At 38.5% G+C, this 22,270-nt stretch overlaps 1 protein-coding gene across 1 annotated transcript; it reads left to right on the top strand.

Annotated features, from left to right (window-relative positions):
• The first annotated feature begins 2,741 nt into the window (after positions 1 to 2,741).
• Positions 2,742 to 18,482, top strand: LOC139122779 (prosaposin-like). Its single transcript, XM_070688486.1, has 12 exons — positions 2,742 to 2,948; positions 8,264 to 8,382; positions 9,338 to 9,463; positions 10,449 to 10,644; positions 11,757 to 11,950; positions 12,850 to 13,053; positions 13,695 to 13,835; positions 14,977 to 15,100; positions 15,871 to 16,064; positions 16,563 to 16,631; positions 16,982 to 17,044; positions 18,083 to 18,482. The coding sequence occupies exons 1-12, from the start codon at positions 2,903 to 2,905 to the stop codon at positions 18,263 to 18,265; spliced, it is 1,659 nt and encodes a 552-aa protein (XP_070544587.1). The 5' UTR covers positions 2,742 to 2,902; the 3' UTR covers positions 18,266 to 18,482.
• Positions 18,483 to 22,270: the final 3,788 nt, after the last annotated feature.

The raw sequence follows: 22,270 nt of genomic DNA on the forward strand, positions 1-22,270 counted from the left end.
AAACATATCCGATCTGAAGTACTTCATCGACAATACTTGCGGTTTTTCATCCAATGAACAATTAGTTTATTTTGTCCCCTGTTCACTATCTATTTAAATATTTCCTCAAATAGCATTATTTTTTCACATTTTAAGAATATGAATCGTACGTTTTAACATTGCTGTATTTTAAAGTTCTTTTGATAAAATTATTCAAACTTTTTAAATCCTTTGCTTATTCGTGGTATTTTCAGTTCCTCTGTTTTACTCTAGGCGGGGGAATAGGCATATTACGGAAAACATCCCTCCACACTCATTGATTAGTTCATTTTTCCAAGGAAAAGTTATTTGTAAAGTTATTTAATTGTTGTCATATCCTACTCTGATCGCTTGATCCAAGAAAGTCAGAAAGATACGCCCTTCCAAAACTAGTGCGTATGTTGATCGATCATGGCAACTGGATACCTTAACTTCTTTGAAAAAATATGTTTGTTGAGAGTTTAGAAAAAAAAAGCGTGTTGATGATGATGATACGCAGATTGAAATCCCTGATAGTTTTAGCACCGGAACACCCGGAGCAGAGTTAACGATGAAGATTCAAACACCGTGAGCATAAGGTAAAACTACATACCTAAAAAAAGGGCCAAAGTAGAATTGTGACTGTCATCTCTTTAAAGACTACGTCGTCCTCCCTACGTTGGTGCTCATAGAAATGAGATATAAACTTTACCTGTCGTGACTTTGAGTAAAGGATCGGTGTCCAATGACTGCAAAGTTCAGCGTACTCAAACGAGACATTTTGTTTCGAGATAATCATTACACGGTGTTGTTGACAGGGCATGTGATGTAGGTGCATCGACATTGTCAATATCTTTAAAATTTCTAAGAGAATTTTGCTTGATTTTTAATAAACAATTCCCTTACTGTTTATGAGACAAGCCCATCCTAAGAAGGTTAAATTCAAGTTTACAAAAAGACGGGAAGAGGGTTCGGTTTTAACTCATCGACGGGGCAACCTGAAAAATTACTTCTAAGGGCATTAGAGGACGATCCCTCAAGGAGAGAGCGTGCGTAGAGGAAGGATTATACTGCCCTCCCCCCTCCCACAAGAAAAACACCAAGCTTTTGTTAACTTTCATCCTTCAGTAGTACTTTCCGCTTTATAGGAATCAGTCAAACAGGCACAGACATATGCAAAAGCCCTTCTGCCGTGATAGTAAAAGTCCAGGCAACCATTGTGTATCACTAAACAGAGCTATATATAATATCCCCTTCATTTTCCCCCTCTAGTATCTTTAGTATCCCGTATACAATGGATCGCAAAAAATATATCCCGACTGCCACTCCCGAGATCTAATGGTACATATGTGCATAACGTGTGACTGTACACTGACAAGTTAAGGAGTATTATGTTCAGTGCTCTGTGTGTCGCAAGCCAATCTACTCAAGTGAGTGACAGATATAAATCAGCACTGGACTGTCTTCCTTTCATGGAATGGCTGACAAAATTATAAATCATAAATGATGCAATCCTTTACATGTAATTAATTCACACTAGTAGCTCATAATCATTACTAAGTGGTTATATGTACGTATGTACGTATGTACGTACGTACGTATGTATGTATGTATGAATGTATGTATGTATGTATGTATGTATGTATGTATGTATGTATGTATGTATGTTTATCTATATGAATATATCATATACCACGTAATCTTTGGTAATATGACAGGGATATAGTTACAGTTATAAAATTTCTTCAAGAACAAAATGAAAGTGTCTGTAATTGGGGTTCAACCCTGTTTGATGATTGTAGGCAATTGAAAGCGACACGAAAAAATTATGCAATTCAAATACTAATATATGATGTGATTTGCTCAACTGATTAAAAATGTTTTGATAACTGATAATGTCTCTTGATCATAAAGGAGAACAGTTTTAATTTTCCTCGGCCAAACCATGGGAGCATGTAAACTTTCATTTTTTATTAATTTGGTATTTTATGAACATAAACTACAGCACGTTTGTACAGAAACACTTGTTGTTACTCGTAATAAAATTAGCAAAGCAAAGCGAAGAGATATGCTAGTCACAACATATCCCAGCACCCCTTGTGCTTATGGCGACTTTGTCGAAACTGGTAACAGCCGCCGAAGCGCGCAGCTTCATACAAACGAAGGGGCGCAACCAAAGTGAATTTTGCAAAGTCTTGCAGTGATCGGAAAGCCATAAAACTAGAGAACTATAAACATTCATCAAATGCTGAATTTGCTTCACATTTGCGCGACAATCATCACTAATTTCTGGGAAGAGACAATGTTTATCAACAAGAAGGGGAAGAAAGTCCTCAATGTGGTAGCCAAAATATTCCACTTTTTAACAAATCAATACAAATATGGTTGACTCATTGAAAAGAATTTACAGAGCTGTAATCACTTACAAACATGGATGTCATTTCCGATTATAATATTGTGTCAGAACAAAAAAGGACAGGAAATGAGAAAACCATTGATAAACAGTGACTTTGTATTATGCTCTGGTTTCGTACATCTGTACTTTTACTTATACCTTTAAATTTGTAGAAAAAAGACAGTCGGTTTTCTGCGACAGTAGTCTGAAACCCTCCCGTCTAAATGGTATTTTATATGTAAGGTCGGCGTTTATCGGGTTGTTTCAGCAAACGAATTGTTCAAAGTAATAAAATGAATCCGTCCCAACTACTTGAAGATATTTCCTGCTGTGCTAGGGACTCCGACAGCTAGAAAGCTATTGTGTTGTGGGTCTGAGTCAAACTATTTCAAGTTAAAGGGTACAATCAGCTGAGTCTGATAAAACTTGTTTACAGTTATTGTTTCCGTCGCGCGATTCTTCAAGTCGCTGACCAAGGTCCATTCCGGTGTAATCGCTTGAGTGAACAACATGCTTCTCCGACTGTCTCTTTTCGCGGCGGTTTGCTTCGGTCTAGGTAAGATTCATCAACTTTTATCCACTGATTATTACTGAGCTCATCAACGGAAAGTTCTGTTCCCGACAATAACGTGATTACGCGATAATCACGCGAGAGTGCAGTTTTTCCCCACGGACGGTCAGCGTTTGGATGACCAGTCAGCGGCGCAATCATCCTCACTTTCGATGTGAAGAGGGTGACTAAATGCGCAAATTTAACCACTTACTAATACTTTTTTGACTATTTTACCCCTTTCCGAGTTTTCTTTTCTTATTAGCAATTTCCCCAAATCCAACCCGATCCTCGTAGTCGTACCAAATGAATCGAAAAACAGACAACCTGGCCGTGCTTTCTCTGTTCATTTTAATTAGAGTTCATTGGATATCATTTCGCCCTAGAGCAGATAGAGGACAAATTTTTGGCAGCTTGCATCATCATTTGATTTCGAACTGCGTCACGGTTTCAGACAATCGGTGTGATTGGGGAGAACGACCTAGAGCAGATATAAATGATACACAGGGTCAGGGGTCGCTGATTGTATGGTGATCATGTGCGTATCTGCATATGTCATTCAGTGGCTACATTTCGTGTACAGTTACTGCAGTTTAGGGTTTAGAACAGTAAACGATATATTTGAAGTATTCATGTGATTTTCTTTTCCATTTCCTGCCCTTGCGATCTAAAATATTGACCCCCGTATTCCCCAAAAGTAACGATTCAAAATAAATCATGTTCTTGGTCGAGTTAACATAGCGGTCAGTGTATAAGGTCTAGACCGTGCGAGTACGAGGTGAAGGTCACAAGATTTTAGTCGGATTTGGTGATATAGAAATGCTACCAACCTCCCTCCAAAGCAAAGGGGAATGAACCTTATCAACTCTGTGACCTCGCTTTGACCTCCGAATCTGCACAGCGTCTTGCAAACCAGTCTACCGTTGTGTGATACGTTACCAAAGTTTACCAGAGATAACGATCGTTCGACACCCGTGCGCGTTTTCTCAGTCTCTGAGTATTAAATCAATATCCAAAAAGCCCAGGTCATTGACTACAATTGCTCAGTGACAAATGATATAATTAATATTTGCGCTAAACAAACAAGAAGTTGAAATATCGCCATAAGATTCTTATATTTCTCGTTGCCAACTATAAATAGGAAACCAGGTTCGTGTCTTTACAGTTTGAAATAATAAAATATACACAGAAAAAATGGCTGCCGTGCACAACAATCTCGCATTACAATCTGGCGGCTGGCGAAACGCCAGATCAGACCATCTACCACTGAGCAGCCGCATACTGTGTTTGTCAGAATTACTGATTTGATCATGTTTTCCAAGTTGAATCAAATTTAGCTGTAATATTTCGCACTGCTTCTCAAATAACTTTAATTGTACCTCTAAGTGTTTTCATACTCCCTACACCCATTTTCTTCTTCCCTCTACAGATAACCATTCTTGCTTACCAATAAAACGGTCATTCATTTTTATATTTACGGCACGTGAATCTCACAAAAACATGATAAAGCTACACAAAAATGCCTAAACATATCTTTACTTTTATTTATCATTTCTTGGCTTGACTTTTCACCTTAAGAAAGTTTTCACATCATGCTCAAACTGCTTTTGTGACAGTTTCTATGAATGTAGCTGCGGTGAGACAAAAAGTCATATTTGGCGTTTATGAACGATAACTAGTACGTAGTCAGAATTTTGGCGGGAAAACATGGCGACGAAAAAAGGGTCCCTTCACAATCATTAATCCAAAAGCAGTCTCTCTGCAGAGACATTAATCCGACTTTCTAAGAAAACTTATTTTGCTAAGATATTTATCATCGTTCAATAATTTCCTACTTATTTTGCTCTTTTTAATTGCTTTTAAAATCGTTTCATTCAGTGCTGTCCCATTGTCGTCACGTGTACTGGAGATTTAAAACTAAACATAAAAATGGTTATCGGAAACAATCCCTGCCCATGCCCTTCCAGACTCCAATCTTATCGGGTGACCTGCTCGGTACAAACTCAGATTAGCCTCCTTATCAATATCGCATAAATATTTCACAAACAATATGACACCTTTTGAAGCCCACGCTGCGCATGCTCAAGATAGACTCCGCCATCGCCATCGCTGGTCACTTCGATAGCACTTGACACAAAAATATTGTATTTACATTCAGAAGATTTGTTTTGAAAAAAGAGTGTATTCGAACTAATTTTGCTTGTTTTGGCTTATGCCTCGGACGCTGCTCGTGATGGAGCTTTTCAACTCACGTGATCTTGCACGTCACGGTGAAGATGAAGAAACAGAAACACGTATACTTGTGAGGACTTTGCTTTCATGGGCACCAGTTCTCTGGCGACTCCCATTCTTCAAAGATAACAATCACCTTTCGAGCCCAATAATGCTGACTCCGGACGGTGACACTGCTTTTTCATCCAGAGTAAACCTCTCCCCTATCATATTGAAACAACCATTCATACTATAGCGTCAAATGCCGTATCTTAAAGCGAGACTCTGATATTTCTTATGGCAACATACATACACTAAGAAGCCTCAGTCGTTAGATTCGAAACAAGTAAGGCGTATAGATTTCAATAAAAGATCACGAGACATACATGAGAATTTGACTCACCAAGTGTGACTTAGCAAAATATGGGCGTACTTCCCAAAAATTCCGACTGTAACTATGAATTGAATGGTATTTAATCAATCAAATTCGTCAATTCATGAGAAATTCAAATTTTCATATGAACTGTTAAAGACACAGCGCTTTATCCTTGTCATAAATCAGAAATATCTCTATAAATTTGAATCAAAGCTATTTGCAGGCGACTGGGAGGTTTGGGAGGTCACTTGCCCTCCTAACCACCAACCATCTCGTCTTTTATTGGACGATGCAGTGTTTGCTGATGAACTAGAAGAACCATGAACAAGGTCCAAGGACCCGCTGTTTATTTCACGTTAGAAATTCACACGAATGCATATGCCTCGGCAAATGATGCGGAGCCGTCGTTGGCAGCGCGAGGGGGCACAAGGACGGAAAGGGCGGGAGTTAGACTTCAACTGATTTCTTAATGACCACGCCGGCAGCAGTCTATTGCCTCTTCATACCATTTGTGATTCCTAAGTGACTTGAAAAAAGGTAGCCAAAGAAAACGCTGAAATCTCCCTACAAGTTTTGCTTTGTCTCTCCATGGTGAGTAGGGCGTGTTTTGACTGACTGTTATAAGACTTTTTAAAGGAAAAATAGTGACTCTCTTCATGATTGCCTCGAGTGACTGGTATACTGACTCCTGGTGAAGTGTTAACTGGTAAGAAATATCTGAGATGTGCTCATTCTTTCCTCTGTCTATATGACAGCTCAGTAAAGGCGCTGGGGCGTTCGGTAATGCATATGCTGCGTGCCATGAACACGTTCGTCCTTCCCAACCACGTGCTATGCATGTAGGATATGAGTTGCATATCATGTTTTTTCAGTAACAGTTTGCTTTTACATACGATATAGATGCTCGTGTACGAAATTTGCTCGCTGAGGAAGGAGGGGCATTTTCGATTCGGGCATCAATCATAACAGGGCAAAACTAGGGTTTTGGTTCGAGGAAATGAGTACTTTAAACCCATTCATGTTGAAGCATTTCAAGTTTGTCAAGAACGCACATGTGCACGTGGTTGGCACTGCATGTAAGTTGGATAATTATACAGCTTATTTCCAAGACTGACCGTCTATCTCCCGGGTCTAGCACCGAGGGTTCTTTCATTAGGACGGTTTTAGAGCAACTAGATAATTTACATGGTTAATTAGTGCTGGAAAAGAGTCTAATTGTAGAGTTGGTTGGAGTACGAGGATTGGGATTCGCTCAGCTGAGCTTGAGATTTTCCAACTGATTCTATTACGATGGATGCTGCAAATACCTTGAGCCCCCGCCCTTCAAATTGAAATTAGGTTCAAAATGAGTGACATTGATTGACTGGCACAAAGATATACAATTTTACACTTTCGGCAAATTGGCCTTGAGTTGGCACATGATATCTGGTCGATATGGCCAACCAGGCAGCCATTTTGTTTTAGTTTTTGGGGCGCATGTGCACGTACGTGCACGTAATGACGCTCTTTGGGTACTCCTTGAAATACAGAACCTGAGCATAGCCATACGTGTTAAAAGAAATGTTACACTCTATATTTAAAAGCGTGTTCTCGTTTGGATTCAATGTCAGGTAAACTTCAAAATGAAAGTTTACATTTGCTACCAGATTTGAATTCGCAAAACATTGAATATTTTCGAATGGTGTTTTCTCTTGTGAGAATGGTTCCATGGGACTTTTATTTATTTTCATTTTTGATTGCAATACTAAAAAGGAAATTGTTTTCTTTGATAAGAAATGTAATTCATGCAATGCCATACTTTTGAACATGGTTAACCTTTTATGTAATACTGTCCCAACGGAAGTCGCTTTGGAGTTATTCTCTGAACTAGTTGCCAGAACATGTGTCACTCTGTTTTGATTAAGGTAGAACGCGCCTTCGTTGACTCTAAAACTTTTTACAATATTTTCTTGATGTCTACGCCTTGTGGGATTCATTTTGAAGCTCGTGGAGTAATTAAAGTTTCCGCCTGCTTAATTTTCGTAAAAATAGAAATTTTGATTTTTTTCATATAAAGTCAACACATGGATGGCGGCCATTTTGAATTTCAAATGTCAGCAAATGTAACGAAATCTCTTTGTTTTGTACCAAATTTTGCGCTGTAAACCCCGATTTGTATCCTTGATTTTGAAAGAGAGTGGTTGAAAGTTTTCTTGGGAGTGTTTGAGCAAAAGTTGGAGACTATCACTTTCGAGGCGCGAACAATCTTGTAATAAAAACATAAAGCATGCTTGTCTAGTTCAGTAAATTACCTCGGATTAATTATCTCCTTATCGACTACAATTTACATAATTTATTCACACTTACATAAATCAGCGATCGGATATTTCCGTGAGCGAGAGAAATGACGATACTGCTACCATGAGTTCAGAAAGACAAAATTAATCTGAAATCCGACGCCGAGACATTTCTAAAGGAAACTTTTCGGCCGGACATTGGTTACTTCCCTGTGGTCCGGTTTTCCGGAATATGTCTTTCCTGAAATTTGTATTCACATTTTTCATTTGTAACAAAAATGACCCAGATTAGCTGGCTGATTTAGGATAAACTGTTCCACCTTTGTCCAAGAATTTGAAAACAACAGGAAATAGAAAAGAAACAATGCATATGTATTTCTTAACGAGAAATTCGCGACAGTAGCTTGAAAATTGCAGAGCAGATATTCCGTCACGTCTGTCTTTATTTGAATCCACAGCGGCCGCTGGACCTGCAGTTCCCGCCGAAACTTTGGAGAAAGAAGAGGGTGTTCTCTGCGACACGTGTTTGCAAGTGGTTCAACTCGTCTACAATCGGGTTACCAATAATCAAACTGAGGTAAGTTAGACGGTGCCTATGAAGGGTTTTCAAAAATGGTATAATTTGTGCGACCATATGATGTGCACATAAGATGTTGTGTATGTATAGTTAGGTCGGTATTATTTTCATGGGACATTAAATGTTTGGGCGGAGAAACGGTTAAAGCAATGCGCAAGAATAAAGAAGTTTTGAAAAATAAGCGCTTCGATGAAGTCTGACTTCAACTTTTGTTTGTGCAACTGTATTGTATCGATAGGTCTAGCCAAATTATGTAGACATAATATGAGGGAGCGAGTGTGATGATATGGTGAGTTTTCAAAAATGGTTATGATATGTGTGACTATATGCACACACAAGAGATAGGTAGGTGCAATTTTCATGGAAATGTCGTGATGAAGCAATTGTTAAAGCAATGCACAAGAATGTTCAAGGGGTTTTATTAAAGTGGAACGCGCCTTGGGCCGGGGACATATATTCAGACTCTCAAACTTTTTAAATACTTTTCTGATCTACCGCTCGTGAGGGCTTACAAAACTCAAGGAGTAACAAAAGTTCTCACCGTTTTAGTTTTTCGAAAATCGAAAGTTTTATTTTTCCCCATAGAGTTAACACAGGAATGGCGGCCATTTTGAATTTCAAATATCGTATGTCATAGGTGATTTGTTTTTCTAGTACCGAACATGGAAAAGTTATACCTGAGTTTTATTCTTGGTTTGTTAAGAGAATGGTTGAAAGTTCCATTAGGGAAGTTTTAGCAAAAGTTTAAGTCTTTCACTTCCGAGGCACACACTGCGAGCGCTTTAGCCGCTGGGGTTATCTCTGACTTCAGCTGTTGTTTGTGCAAAATTGTATTTTATTGAACGTCCAGCGAAATTCTGTAGACATAATATGGGTCAATATCTTTGAAGCTACATGCTCACTTTCCATAAACTAAAATTTCAAAACAACCGTCCATTTTTTTGTTTCCGCATAGGGTTTTATTCGTGGTGTTTTGGAAGGAGTGTGTGCCAAGATTCCAGGACGGAATCGTAGCGCCCGATGCCGCAGATTTGTCGACACTCGATTGGATGAGATATTCGCTTACATTGAACGAGCATTGGTAAGTCATGTATGACAATGGTACACTTGTATTCATTTATTTGGTTTGTCGTTGACCAGTCGTTTCCATGTGTACACAGAAGTGTCTAATTTACAATGTAGAACGCACCATGAGGACAGATAGTCGGACTCTCAGGTTTCTACAATTTTTCTGATCTACCACTTGAGAGGGCTCATTCTAAAACTCTTAGAGAAAGAAAAACTTTCACCGGCTTCACATTTTCGAAAATGCAAAATTCAATTTTCCCCCATAGAGTTAACACAGATATGGCGGCCATTTTGAATTCCATATATCTCAACTACGTAATGAACTCAGTGTTTGAGAAACGAGTTCGCCCAAAGTAGCAACGGTAACCGCCGTAGACTGGGATAACGTAACTGCAGCATCAGTTGAAGTTTTGACTGAAGCGGATCGTCGAGCAGTACACAGACTATACCATGTATACCTTTCATGTGCTTTATTTCTCGAGAGCTTCTGTTTAGAGGGTTAAACACGTACATGAGAGGAAACTATATATGATACAAAATAAGGGTATTTCCTGATGTTTAGTTCGTTTGTTGCCATTCGTGTCTGGCGATATGTTTACTCAAAAGTGCCAGTGAACGCCCACTGAACCCGGACAGTCTACAGCTTCCAGTACTGTTGTTCTCTGTTGTTCTCATTTTCCTATAAATAAATGTCGTTGTTGACGACGAAATTTTAGTCAGGACGAGATTCACATATCAAAGGATTATTATTGTACATAATGCATTGCCTTAGCGAGGCATAATTCTGATTACAAATCAGTCTAAAGAGATTTGTCGGTCTTTTGGCAATCGTTCTATGGTCTTTTATCCCGCGGTTCTCTATAGCTGATATATAATCAGATTGGCAACGGATTTGTTTTAAGAAAACTGGATTTATTTTGAGCCAAGGGAAACAATAATGAAAATGCCACTAAAAGTAGTCCCTTGGTTTACTATTTCATATATTTTTTGTCTCACAGGACCCCGAGACTTTCTGTTTCACGATTAGACTCTGCCGCGACAAGTACGCCCGTATCAATGAAGAGCTCGCCAGGCTCGATAACGAGGTCGCCAAGCCCGGCACACGACACGAGAAGGGCGCCATCAACGATTTGAAGGCACTGCAGGAAATCCTCACTGCCATGGAAATCGTCCATCAGTTCGATGAAGAACCAAGTAAGTAATGTTTTATATACAATTTTCAGAGCCAGATTTCGACATGGGTTAACTGCAGCTTACTTTTCTGACTTAAACTAAAAATGTTATTTTGATGCCATTATTGTTCTTTCCCGCTTTAAGCTTATCTTTAGAAAACTAAGATTAAGTTTTACTTCAACGACACTGAAATGAAACTGAATAACTATGAGCAGAACTCCATAGAAATATGAAACCGGTGAACAGATGATAATATTCGATATACTAATACATGGACGAATAACTAGCACAATCAGACGCTGTCTTGTACAAGTCTTTTTTAGACTGCTGTACTGTTTGCGCGTTGCTGACCCCGATTGGCGACAGCGAGTGTCTGATACATTTTATATGATGCAGCCATTTACACATCTGTAGAAGTAACACAGGCTTATCCAATATGTCTAAGGTTTGATATATAAGTATGACTTGGATATCTTACATGGAAATGAGAAGTGTTTAAGACAGGCATAGAAAGATAAATGGTGAGAGGTTAAGATCGCACAGGAAGTATCATTTTGAGTCTAAAAATATATACACAGAACGAGAACGGAAGCGAAGCGAAATTAAAATTCTATGAAAGTAGTACGGAAGGTGTCACATTTAAGCCTTAGTTTTCTGTCTCTCAGTCTCTCTCTGTCTCTCTGTCCGTCTGTCTCTGATTCTGTCTGTCTCTGCCTCTATCTCTGTCTCTCTTCCCAATATATATTTATGTATATATATATATATGTATATATATATATATATATATATATATATATATATATATATATATATATATATATATATATATATATACGAAAATGGTTTGCTTGTCAATGCAGGCAAAGTATAGTGCTCAATGCATTTCTGCAGGGCGGTAATACTGAGAATCAAGGAACTTGTAGTTGTCACTCTACAGGCTGTTTCATGCGCTAAGCAATCATCCTGATGATTGCTTAGCGCATGAAACAGCCTGTAGAGTGACAACTACAAGTTCCTTGATTCTCAATATATATATATATATATATATATATATATATATATATATATATATATATATATATATATATATATATATATATATATACTATGTTTTGTCTTATTTTTTGTCATAGCTCTGAATTGTATGCTTTGTGATACCGTGGTTGACGTAACGGTACAAACGAGGTCTATGACGACGGCGCGGTACGACGCCTATGAGAGCGCGCTGGATTTGTGTGACGTCATGAAGGGCGAGCTCGCTGAGAGATGCTCCAACTTCGTCTACATGTATCTCGATTACGTTCTCGATTACCTGGACGAAGGATCTGTAAGTTTTGCTTATCAAAATAGTGTATATCACACTGAGTACATCGTCGCGAAAAGAGCTCACCTCTTTACGGTAGCTACTTCAACTTCTCTAAATTGCCCATGCCTCCGTGATTTGTACAAATGGCAATTTCGTTCACAATGACTTTTTCTACACTATACATGGATCAAAATCTCGACATATACATCAGATAATACTCAAAAACAGGGTGTTTTCGTAATCATAATGCTGTTGAAAATTCAAGAACCTTGCGCGATTGAAATAATCAACTTTAGGTATCGTTTACTGTGAGAAGCTAATATGAAGACCGCCCTTTACAATGACACGTGTAGTATCTGCTTTCCCATTTTCGATCAAACTACGTCACCTTCTGGCTTCCTCCCCTATAACTTATACAGAATTGTTGTCTCCTCCATCAAATAGTCATCGTTGTCAGATTTTTAAAAAATGCAATGATGCTCTTAAATGAAATTTCTCAATATAAATATAACTCATCTGACCTGCTGTAAGACAATGTATAACTATGACAGAGTTGATTTCACTGTGATCGACTTGAATTACTGATAATTACACCTGACAGTGTTGGCAACACCTCAATTTAGACAATATGTCTACTTCATGTAATGCCAATGCTTCAAAGCAAACCACTGTAATTCCTGTACACATAGGATATTTCTTAACTTCATAGAGCAACAGTATGCATAATATAGTCATAGTTGATTACGGATAATCGCAAATAACGCGATACTTTGACATCATGTTTCTCGCTTGTTTAAAGTGTGATTTCTGTGAAGAAAAGCTTAAATTAGCTTTTACATAAACATGTTAAAATCGCGACTAAAATTATAAACACAGTCCAATGGGTTACCGATACTATGGTGTTGGTTTTAATTTTGCAGGACCGTAATGACGTTTGCCCGAGTCTCGGAGCTTGTTACTTGCCTGAGCCAATCATGTACGATGACGAATACCCGATGATGGAAAACCCCGAGTATGTCGTCAAAAAGCGAAGCGTTGACGATTTTGTCGATGACGACGTTGAGAGGTACCTGTTGAAACGGAAGAGACTTATTGACGATGTGATGACGGAAACTGACGTTGAGGTAAAAGAAAATCACCCGGGTTACAATCAGAACGGCGCGACGCTGCGCTCACTGATTGGTCTTTCCAGGCGCGCTCATGGATCGCGTATAACAAAAATTATTGCTGAAATATTGCTGAAGTATGAAAGCGCTATTTCTGTTGAGTCATCATCTTCTTTGACCTGTCTACCGATTTTTGAATCCATTCGAAATTTTGCAGCCTAGTATGCTGTCTGCCACGACCTATATATCAAAAGATATATTTTTCATTAGCCTCTACTAGCAACTTGACGCAAAGAAAGTTCACGTCAGGCTATTTATATATTCACTGATATGTCTGAAATCAAAATATAGAGCTGTTTGTAGACGGTTTTAGAAGATACTCTCGGGTCGTGACAGCCAACCACATTAATACCCTGTCATGGAAATTTGCATATGTACATATATTGCAAAAAGAGGTGTGTCAGCCATACTTGTTTTACATCAGCAACACCGCACAGTTTTGGCGGCGTACTTTTTTTCGTGACCCCCTAGTGAAAATCACCGATTGACTTGTGCGATTTAAGATGACAGAATTCTTATAAAAGTGTAGAACGGTGTTTGTAGAAAAGTAAAAAAACATGACGATGAGGTCACAAATTCTCTTTATTTGCATGTTACAGAGTGACGTATCGTGTGTAGTATGTGATTGGCTGGTCGGAGAGGTGGACCAGTGGATAACTCAGAAGAAAACTGAGGACGAAATCAAAGAAAAGCTTGAGGCGGCTTGTCAGTACGCACCAGAGGGTAGCTACAGAGATGAGGTATGACATGTGTGTGTGTCACATTTGACAAAAGTACCGTGTCGTTTGTTTGGATTTAGCACGCTGCAGCTCATCGAAGCACGCGATTTCTTTATGCTTTTATGTTCAAAGATTGATGAAAGATAGATACATGATTCTCAACAGGGAGAAGCAGAAGAAAGCTATTTAGGCATTGAAAAATACGTACACAGCTGTGGGAACATACATTCAGAACATCTAGGACCTTGTTAGTACTTCCTCCAGGATACTACAAGTCTCATACCCGGATAACAAGTTGAATATATTAAGCTTATAAAGCTCCATCGTATTTTGGCTTTCAAAATAGTTCATTTTTAATTTTACTTTCATTTCCTCTTACACAACTTATTGCCAAGCACACCCGACAGTTACTTAGGAGTGCAGATCAGAATATTCAAATTAACTGCGATTTATATACGTCACTGCAATTACTTGAATACCGGAATTACTGTGCTGTTAAAGATGATAGTTTGCTAAAACATGGCATTTTCCTGTATTTCTTTACTAACAAGCACGCACACATCATTTGCTTAGTAAAATGTGATGACATAATGTCACTTCGAAACCCAAATCATGAAAAAAGTTAAAAGACGCTGCCACTTATGCTTCAGTATCATCACACGATGCCGACAAGTTGGGATAACAGCTGTTGAATGCATTGCCGTTGACTGCACGCAGCGCCCTCTACGGTGCGCAAGGAATTCTGTCACCGATCGTTCTTCGGGTTCACTCCTTGAGCTTGGCGTTGTTCCAGGTGTTGGCAGGGTTTGTTTTGCTGTAAATGAGAGTTACACTATTTCGGCAAAATGTACTCTTGCAAACAACTGGGATCTCGAGCATCAATCCAATCGTGACGCAAAGGATACACTCTCATACACTCAAACACACAGTCCTTGGACGTAAATAAACCATTGTTTATTTTTATTTGTTTGTTGATTTAGTCAGTATGTTTTGTTTTGTTTTGCCAACTTTACTTTTGTCTGGCTTCATTCTGCATTTCATCATGGCTTTTCCTTTATCTTAGAAACTGCGAAAAGTGCGAAAAGTTATCTTCATGTCGAACTAATCAGCTAGACTTAAAGTTTGCATATAAGTGCACCTGTTTGTTATTTCTCTCCTAAAGTGCCAGACGTTGGTTGACAGGTATGCCGATACCATAATTGACATGATCGTCAAGCAAGGATTGAAACCAGACGTTGTCTGTCAGAAGATCGGGTTCTGTGAGAAAACGTTGAAAAGCAAAGAGGGTAGGGTGTTACGATTATGTTTACATCAGCCACTATAGGTCTGTACTGAATGAATGATGAATTGGTTTTATGGTACATCATATGCTTGCAATCACTTTCTTCGATTAAGCATAGAGGGCGCCCTCCATAAGTAATTTGTGCCTTTTGATCAAAGCGGGTTTTGTATCTTCTGCAATGAAGCGTGATTAAAATGACCATAGATTTGATAATTTCCATGATTTTGCATATTGATGATGACGTGTAGATCTGGATTTTCTTCAAGTACGTAGGCTAAATGATTTTAAAGGTGTTTCCGAAGAAAGGTACCCATAGTAGTGGAAGTAAAATAACATGTCTGACCCCTAGTGGCAATCCGGAAATTAGTTGTATCTGAACAGAAGACTCTACATTTAATACGTTTCGTTAATGACTTAACATATAATGCTTGAAATGATTTTAATATACGTGATGACAACTGTATTTCGGGGCTTCAATCCCACTGCGTAGTGGCGGGAGCGCTAGTTTTAATGTTTGAACACACAAAACCATTAAGTTTAATAGCGTTTCATTGTACAAGACCTTGCAATAGAAGTCCCTTTGTGACCAAGAGACGCCTGTTTAGATCTTAACTTTTGTCAATTTCGCATTTTTGCCTTACATTTTTTTTATTTTCCACAGAAACATAGATTGTTAATATTGTTCATATGCGAAGTTTAACTGGCCCTATTTAGGCGAGGATCGTACAGACAGCATAGAACAAACGTTCAATTCTTCTTTCCTATTTGCTACAGAATCCAAGTCATCGGAATCCAAGTCATCGGAATCCAAGTCATCAAAATCCAAGTCATCGGAATCCAAGTCATCGGAATCCAAGTCATCGGAATCCAAGTCATCGGAATCCAAATCGTCAGAATCAAAGTCGTCATCAGAAGAGATTAAAGAACCCCAGCGCCAGGTTGAAATGATCAGACCAGAGGACACGGAGGTATTGTCAATTCCATCGATAATTTAACTCGAAAGCATCGCACATAATGAACGTTCGAAAGATCTGCGAAACGTTAACTTTAGAGGGCGATCCGATTATCCGTCAATTCTTCATCGATTATGCTAAATTCGTGCAAAATTGATGATCAAATATTGGTCGTTAGTGATAAAAATAATGTGATTTTTTTTTTTAATTGATCACACCAAAAGGATAATGCCATTTAAAAGTTCGCACACCTAACATGATCTGGCAGCGCTAAATATCTAGGATAAAGCCTTCAAAAAGCATTAATCCACATGTAAATGTTGTACACGTCTTCATCCAACTCTACACGGTAGTTACAAATAACTTTGTCAATTTAACGTTTTGAAAATGTACTCAAGTATCACAGACAATGTTTTAATTTTTGCACGTACGCTCCTTTGCTCTCCCTAAAAGCCCCATTTTCTAAAGAAACGTCGATAAAAGAGAACATCGCTCGTGTTTTTGAACTTCCAGAATCCGGAATATTGCGAGTTCTGCAAAACCATGGTGAAAGAAATGGACCAGTTGCTTGAAGACAACAAGGTGAGACTCTCTCGTTGTCATAGTTACTGAGGAGGAAGATTAATCACAGAGCGCGTAAGTTTGTGTGTCTGTACATCAATTATCTGTATGTTCCAGTAAATGTTTTGTATGCATGTATCTGTCCGCATGTGTAGGTTTGTACGCAACTGTCTGTGTGTATGTGTAGGTTTGCATGGATGTCTGTGTGTGTATATTGTGTAGGTTTGTATAGATGTGTCTCTGTGTGTCGGTTTGTTGATTTGAATTATGTGTCTGTGTGGTTGTGTAGGTGTCGCGGTTTGTATATACATATAGGCTTTATACTAACAACATTATTATCTAAAAAGACGAGTTAAAATCTTTTCCTGCAGGATAAAATAAAGAACTTGCTCGATACTCTCTGCAGTCGCTTGCCAGCTCCATACGGACAACAGGTGAGATATTATCACTTTGAAATGGTCCAGTGAAGCTGTCATTTCTAGTGTCGTTACGAATGTGTACCAAATTTGCCGTTATTAAAATGCACATGACGCTTAAAACCAGGATCAACTTTGTAAATTCCATATTCTTAAATACTTTTGTGAAAGAAAACCGTGAATAATTTCACCGCAAAAGTGAGTTGTGATAGGGTAATATTTGATATGTGGGCTTATCAGAAAAGTGATTATAGCATGATTTGCATATTGCTATCCAATTTAATAATGAGGTTACATGTCAGATGAACAAGATGGCCTGCTACGAGTTTGACTTGTATTAGGATGCCCAGATAATAACAGGAAATGAGGAATATAATGCATTGATTGAAATGAAAGTATATATTTACATAATTTATACATTAAATTCAGTTTAAAATGCTAAATCTAGACCAGTTTTGAGTGGTTTTAGTAATAATTAACGAATAACTAACCTAATTTTGTCAATCAAAGCCACAATACAAATATTCCTCTGCCTCTATACAGGCTAGTTTCAGCACAATTCGTTACGTCGTTCTTGAAATATTGAATGCGTATTGAACCTCGTGAACATGAAGCGGCCATTTTGGTCACATGACTCTAATGGCTTCTAAGTATGCGGGTATACCGAAAGTCAAATGGTTGTTAAAAGCCACTTTTCAATTCACATTTTGCCAAAGTTTTTGTGTGAAACGAGACCTGGTGATTTTTATCCTAAGCATGTTTCATTCTGCGAAATGTGGGGGCGGTCGGAACTGCGCCTGTGCGGCGACTTTCTTGTCTACAAACAATGTATACCCAGATACATCACGTCAACATAGCAGCATACTATAGATTTTTCGGTGTTAGTTATCACTGGTTATGCAGAATATGTTGTTGGCTGTTGTCGTTGGTGACCATCACAACGACAACTTGCACGTTCTATCACGAATGAAATCTTTAAATGTACGAATAAAATGTTTTGCAAAGTTTTTAATAAAATTATAGCGTGTCATGATAATACTTGAATTGAATTTCCAGTGCAAGGATGAAATTGACCAGAACTTTGACGAGATTATTGAACTGCTGGAGTTAACAATCCTGAGTCCGGACACACTGTGTACTTCAATCGGCGCCTGCACAGCCAACCAGGACAAAATCTTGGAAGAAGTCATCGGCAAAGACATGCCAGCCCAGCTTCTTGACGAGGACATCATTTTGTAAAAAAAACCAACCAAGTGGTGGCCACTACGATAAAATGGATTAGGAAATCTATCTGTGACCTGAGTGTTGCTTCATTTATCTCAACGTTTAAAGACTAACGATTGAAGTTGTTTAAAATCTGACATGTTATGATGACATCAGGAAATCATATTTCATATAGTTTTTCGTGGCATTTACTAATATTTTACCATTAAAGTTTAAAAATTATTCATGCAAACTCCCCATTTTGTGATGTGCAGTTATTTCGATTTCCATGTATTCTAGTAATACGCCAAGAAAAGATTCGGTATGAGAGAGAGAGAGAGAGAGAGAGAGAGAGAGAGAGAGAGAGAGAGAGAGAGAGAGGAGGGAGAGAGAGAGAGAGAGAGAGAGAGAGAGGATATATCGACTCATTAGTGGAAGACACCTTGTGATAGACATGCTCAAAACTTCACCTGAGCTTGAGCTTGTCATGTTTGAAGTAAATAAAGTCATTAAAATCTGAAGAAACGGTATCCCCCCGATTTATTCCTTTTCATTTCCTTTCAAAAATTCCCGTACAATGTCCTGTAACCGAACAGGTCCAACGTGGTTATTGTGATCGTGAAAAGAGACATGTGGCGCCCTCTACTGTATTGGATTGCACACCTTTGAATGCTTGCTAGATTTAGGTGACTGATAATCCCTGATTCAAAATACAGCATGTCGGTAGAGGGCAGCAAAGCATTTTGTGGAAATGATCCTTTATTAAATACAAGGATTCTGGGTTAATTTAATAGACTGGTCAGTTTCTTCGGCCTGGGGGGGGGGGGCCGGTGGATTATTTTTTGCCGACGTCAAAAAGTGGCTGACCCCCCCCTATTCCAAATTTTGAAAACAGGGTGACCCCCCTATTCCAAATTTCTAAAACAGGGTGACCCCCCCCCCGGGCGCGACAAAGGTAAACAAAAGATGGACATAAATTATATATATATATATATATATATATATATATATATATATATATATATTATATTTTACATTTTACATATATTTATATTTTAAATAGTCATTCTATGTTTAGTGAAATTGTTGACATGTCAGTTGTACATGTAAGATAGGAATTTCAAAGTGTCAATCTTAAAGTTTAAATACAGTACATTTTGAATGAGCTGTATTTTGAATGAGCTGTGAATGTATTTCACACTTTCTCTGCTTAACCAGATGTCCTGAACTGTTGTACAGAAATGGATGTCAATCATTAATATCAAAGAGGAAAAAGCAGTGAATCAAAAACTTTGATGGGTGTTAAGACTTGCCAACCATCCAATTAAATCTACTGAGGAGCCATAGAGAGCTTTTTTAGCCAAATCTGATATGTACAGTGTCTGAGAGGACCTTTTCTTGTGTAACATTGAAACCATAAAAGCACAGCTAATAATGACAAAAACTGCCTTTTTTAACTGTTATTTTGTTCATAAAAAAGCATCTTTCTACAGAAAACCTATGAAACAAAGGAAATAATTGCATCAATGAGAAGGAAAGATATCTTGTCATTTTTCTATCTCTAAAATAAGTCACTGTATCAAATATATATTGTGAAATATTTGTGCATGTTGCTTTCTCATACTGAATTCTCACAGAGAGAACAGAAAAGTATCAGGAATTTGTCATCCTTTCCATATGAAATGTAGATTTCATAATGGTACACTTTCACTTAGCAAACATCAAGATATCTCTGAAAGTATGGCGCCCGAAGGGCGCGCCAAAAAATATGAAACATCCTGATATCTCTGATATATATGCCTTATATTAAAGTCATGCACCTGAAGGGCATGCAGAAACATGTATGATATATTAAAGTAATGAGCTTGAAGAGCACGCTGAAAAATATTGAACATACAGATATCTCTGATGTATGTATGCTTGATATGTTAAAGTTGGGCGTGCTGAAAAATATGACTGATTATTAAAGTTACGCACCCGAAGGGCGCGCCGAAAAATACAACTGAATGATAAATTTTGTGGCTGACACTAGCATTTTAGGCAATGATGAGCCTGTGTCAAAATTCAAAAACACACTGACCCCCCCTATTGGGCATTTCAAAACATGGTGACCCCCCTATCACCAAAGTCAAAAACAGGGTGACCCCCCCCCATGAATCCACCGCCCCCCCCAGGCTGAAGAAACTGACCAGTCCCTTAATAGCCTGTTTCAGTGTTTGATATTACATTTGTGCTGGTTGCTAATACTGGAAGAAGTAGCATTTGGCAAATCACGATACCTTCTAGCATATGAATCATGGACATGTATTGTGTGAGCAAGTTGGACAGGCGAAAGGTTAAGCTTAGCGGATGAGCAGTGAGCTGCTCCCCTCCCTGTCTGTGGTTGCTCTAAGCAAGTATACAGGTAGTAGACGTGTGATGCAATAGGTGTGGTAAAATATTAAGGATTAGTTAATAGTTGTTTTAGTAGTCCTATATGGAGTAGTTCTCGAAAAAAGCACATGTTTATGAATGACTTTGTCGCATTCCGATGAGCGTATGCATACAAAGAGACGGTCTGATTGTTGTTAGGGTAACTACTTAATAATCGTGCCGGCAGAGAACTTGAAATCAGCCAATGGCAGAGGAATAGCGGCGTGTTCATTATTAAAAAGATGAGACTTTAGGAGTTCATTATCGTGATAAGTCTAACTACCACTACTGCAGGGTAGAGGGTTGTAACATGCTGCTTGTGGGCCACGTACAAGTGTCTACAAATACCATTCTTTTGACTAGACGAGAGGAGAGTAATGTTGGAGGTGTTCTGTCTGCAGAACGTTGATTAAATACTTGCATGATGGAGTGCGGGTAAGTTACTCTTCATTTAGAGTGGTGAAGTTTGTAACCATGTATATTGGCGTCCGATGTACTGGATTTTCTCCGCTAAAATGGGAATTTGTCGTGTTTTTCTGCGAATAAGATTTTAGAATACTGTATTTGTTTGTCGCCGATGATGGATTACATCACTTATCTAAGTAACGTCTGATTTGATGAAATGATCCATCTTTTACATCTCTTGTCTTCATGAAAGATTTCATTATCAGAGGACTTTTTGAAGGACCTGATGGATTTTTTTTGAAATTTTGTTTGCGGATTTCTGTAAGCAATCTGAAGTAGGGTAATGAATAGTGGTGACAGTTAAGAAGGCAAATCAAAGATGTATCAATTTCACTTGCAAGATGTCTAGGGCAAGTTGTGAACTATGCAGTAACTGTGGTCTAAAAAACAAGAACGTCACACATATGCTGTCTGGTAGCTGGTGTGGGGAGGTACACCGGGGAAATTCAGGTCAAACCTGTTCTGTAAAATATAAACCCTGTCACAAGCTGCAATAATTGCAGCCCACGGGCCTTTGTTTGCCGCGTTGGCTAATCAGCCCAGGCCGCAAACGAAGGCCCGTGGGCTGCAATTACCGCAGCTACCCTGTCACTCTCATACCCTCTAGAACGTGACCCTCCCCTCTGTCCAATCTTCTAAACTTGATCCACCTTACGTCACTGTGGGTTCAGACATTTTGCACCACGATCAATCTGATTAAAATCAAATGTAGAATACGGCGACGTCTACTTACGCGTACGCGGTATTCTCTTGCTGTCATAGTCAAATGTAGAGAGGCGACAGCAAGAGAATATCGCGTACGCGTAAGTAGACGTCGCCTTACTCTACATCTGATTTTAATCAGATGGCGCCACGATATACGTAGGCTATAAGCTTACATGTCAATGTTGTTTTAATACCAGTGGAAAGGTCTTGTGAAGAGTAAAAATAAAATCGCTGAAAAGGTGATTTTCACTTGTTTATAATGCATGGAAAGGCACAAGCAAAAAATTTACAGCGGATAATTATGGGGGGAGAACATTAACACCGCCAAAATTATCTTTAAATCTTTCTTTAAACTTATTTCATCATTAAAATGACCAAATCACCAAATAATGGCATGATAATGATGAAATAAGTTTCAAATGAAGACATCAATGCCGAATAATGGCAAAACAATTGAAT

The sequence above is a fragment of the Ptychodera flava genome, chromosome 22 (assembly GCF_041260155.1).
Source record: "Ptychodera flava strain L36383 chromosome 22, AS_Pfla_20210202, whole genome shotgun sequence".
Lineage (NCBI taxonomy): Eukaryota > Metazoa > Hemichordata > Enteropneusta > Ptychoderidae > Ptychodera > Ptychodera flava.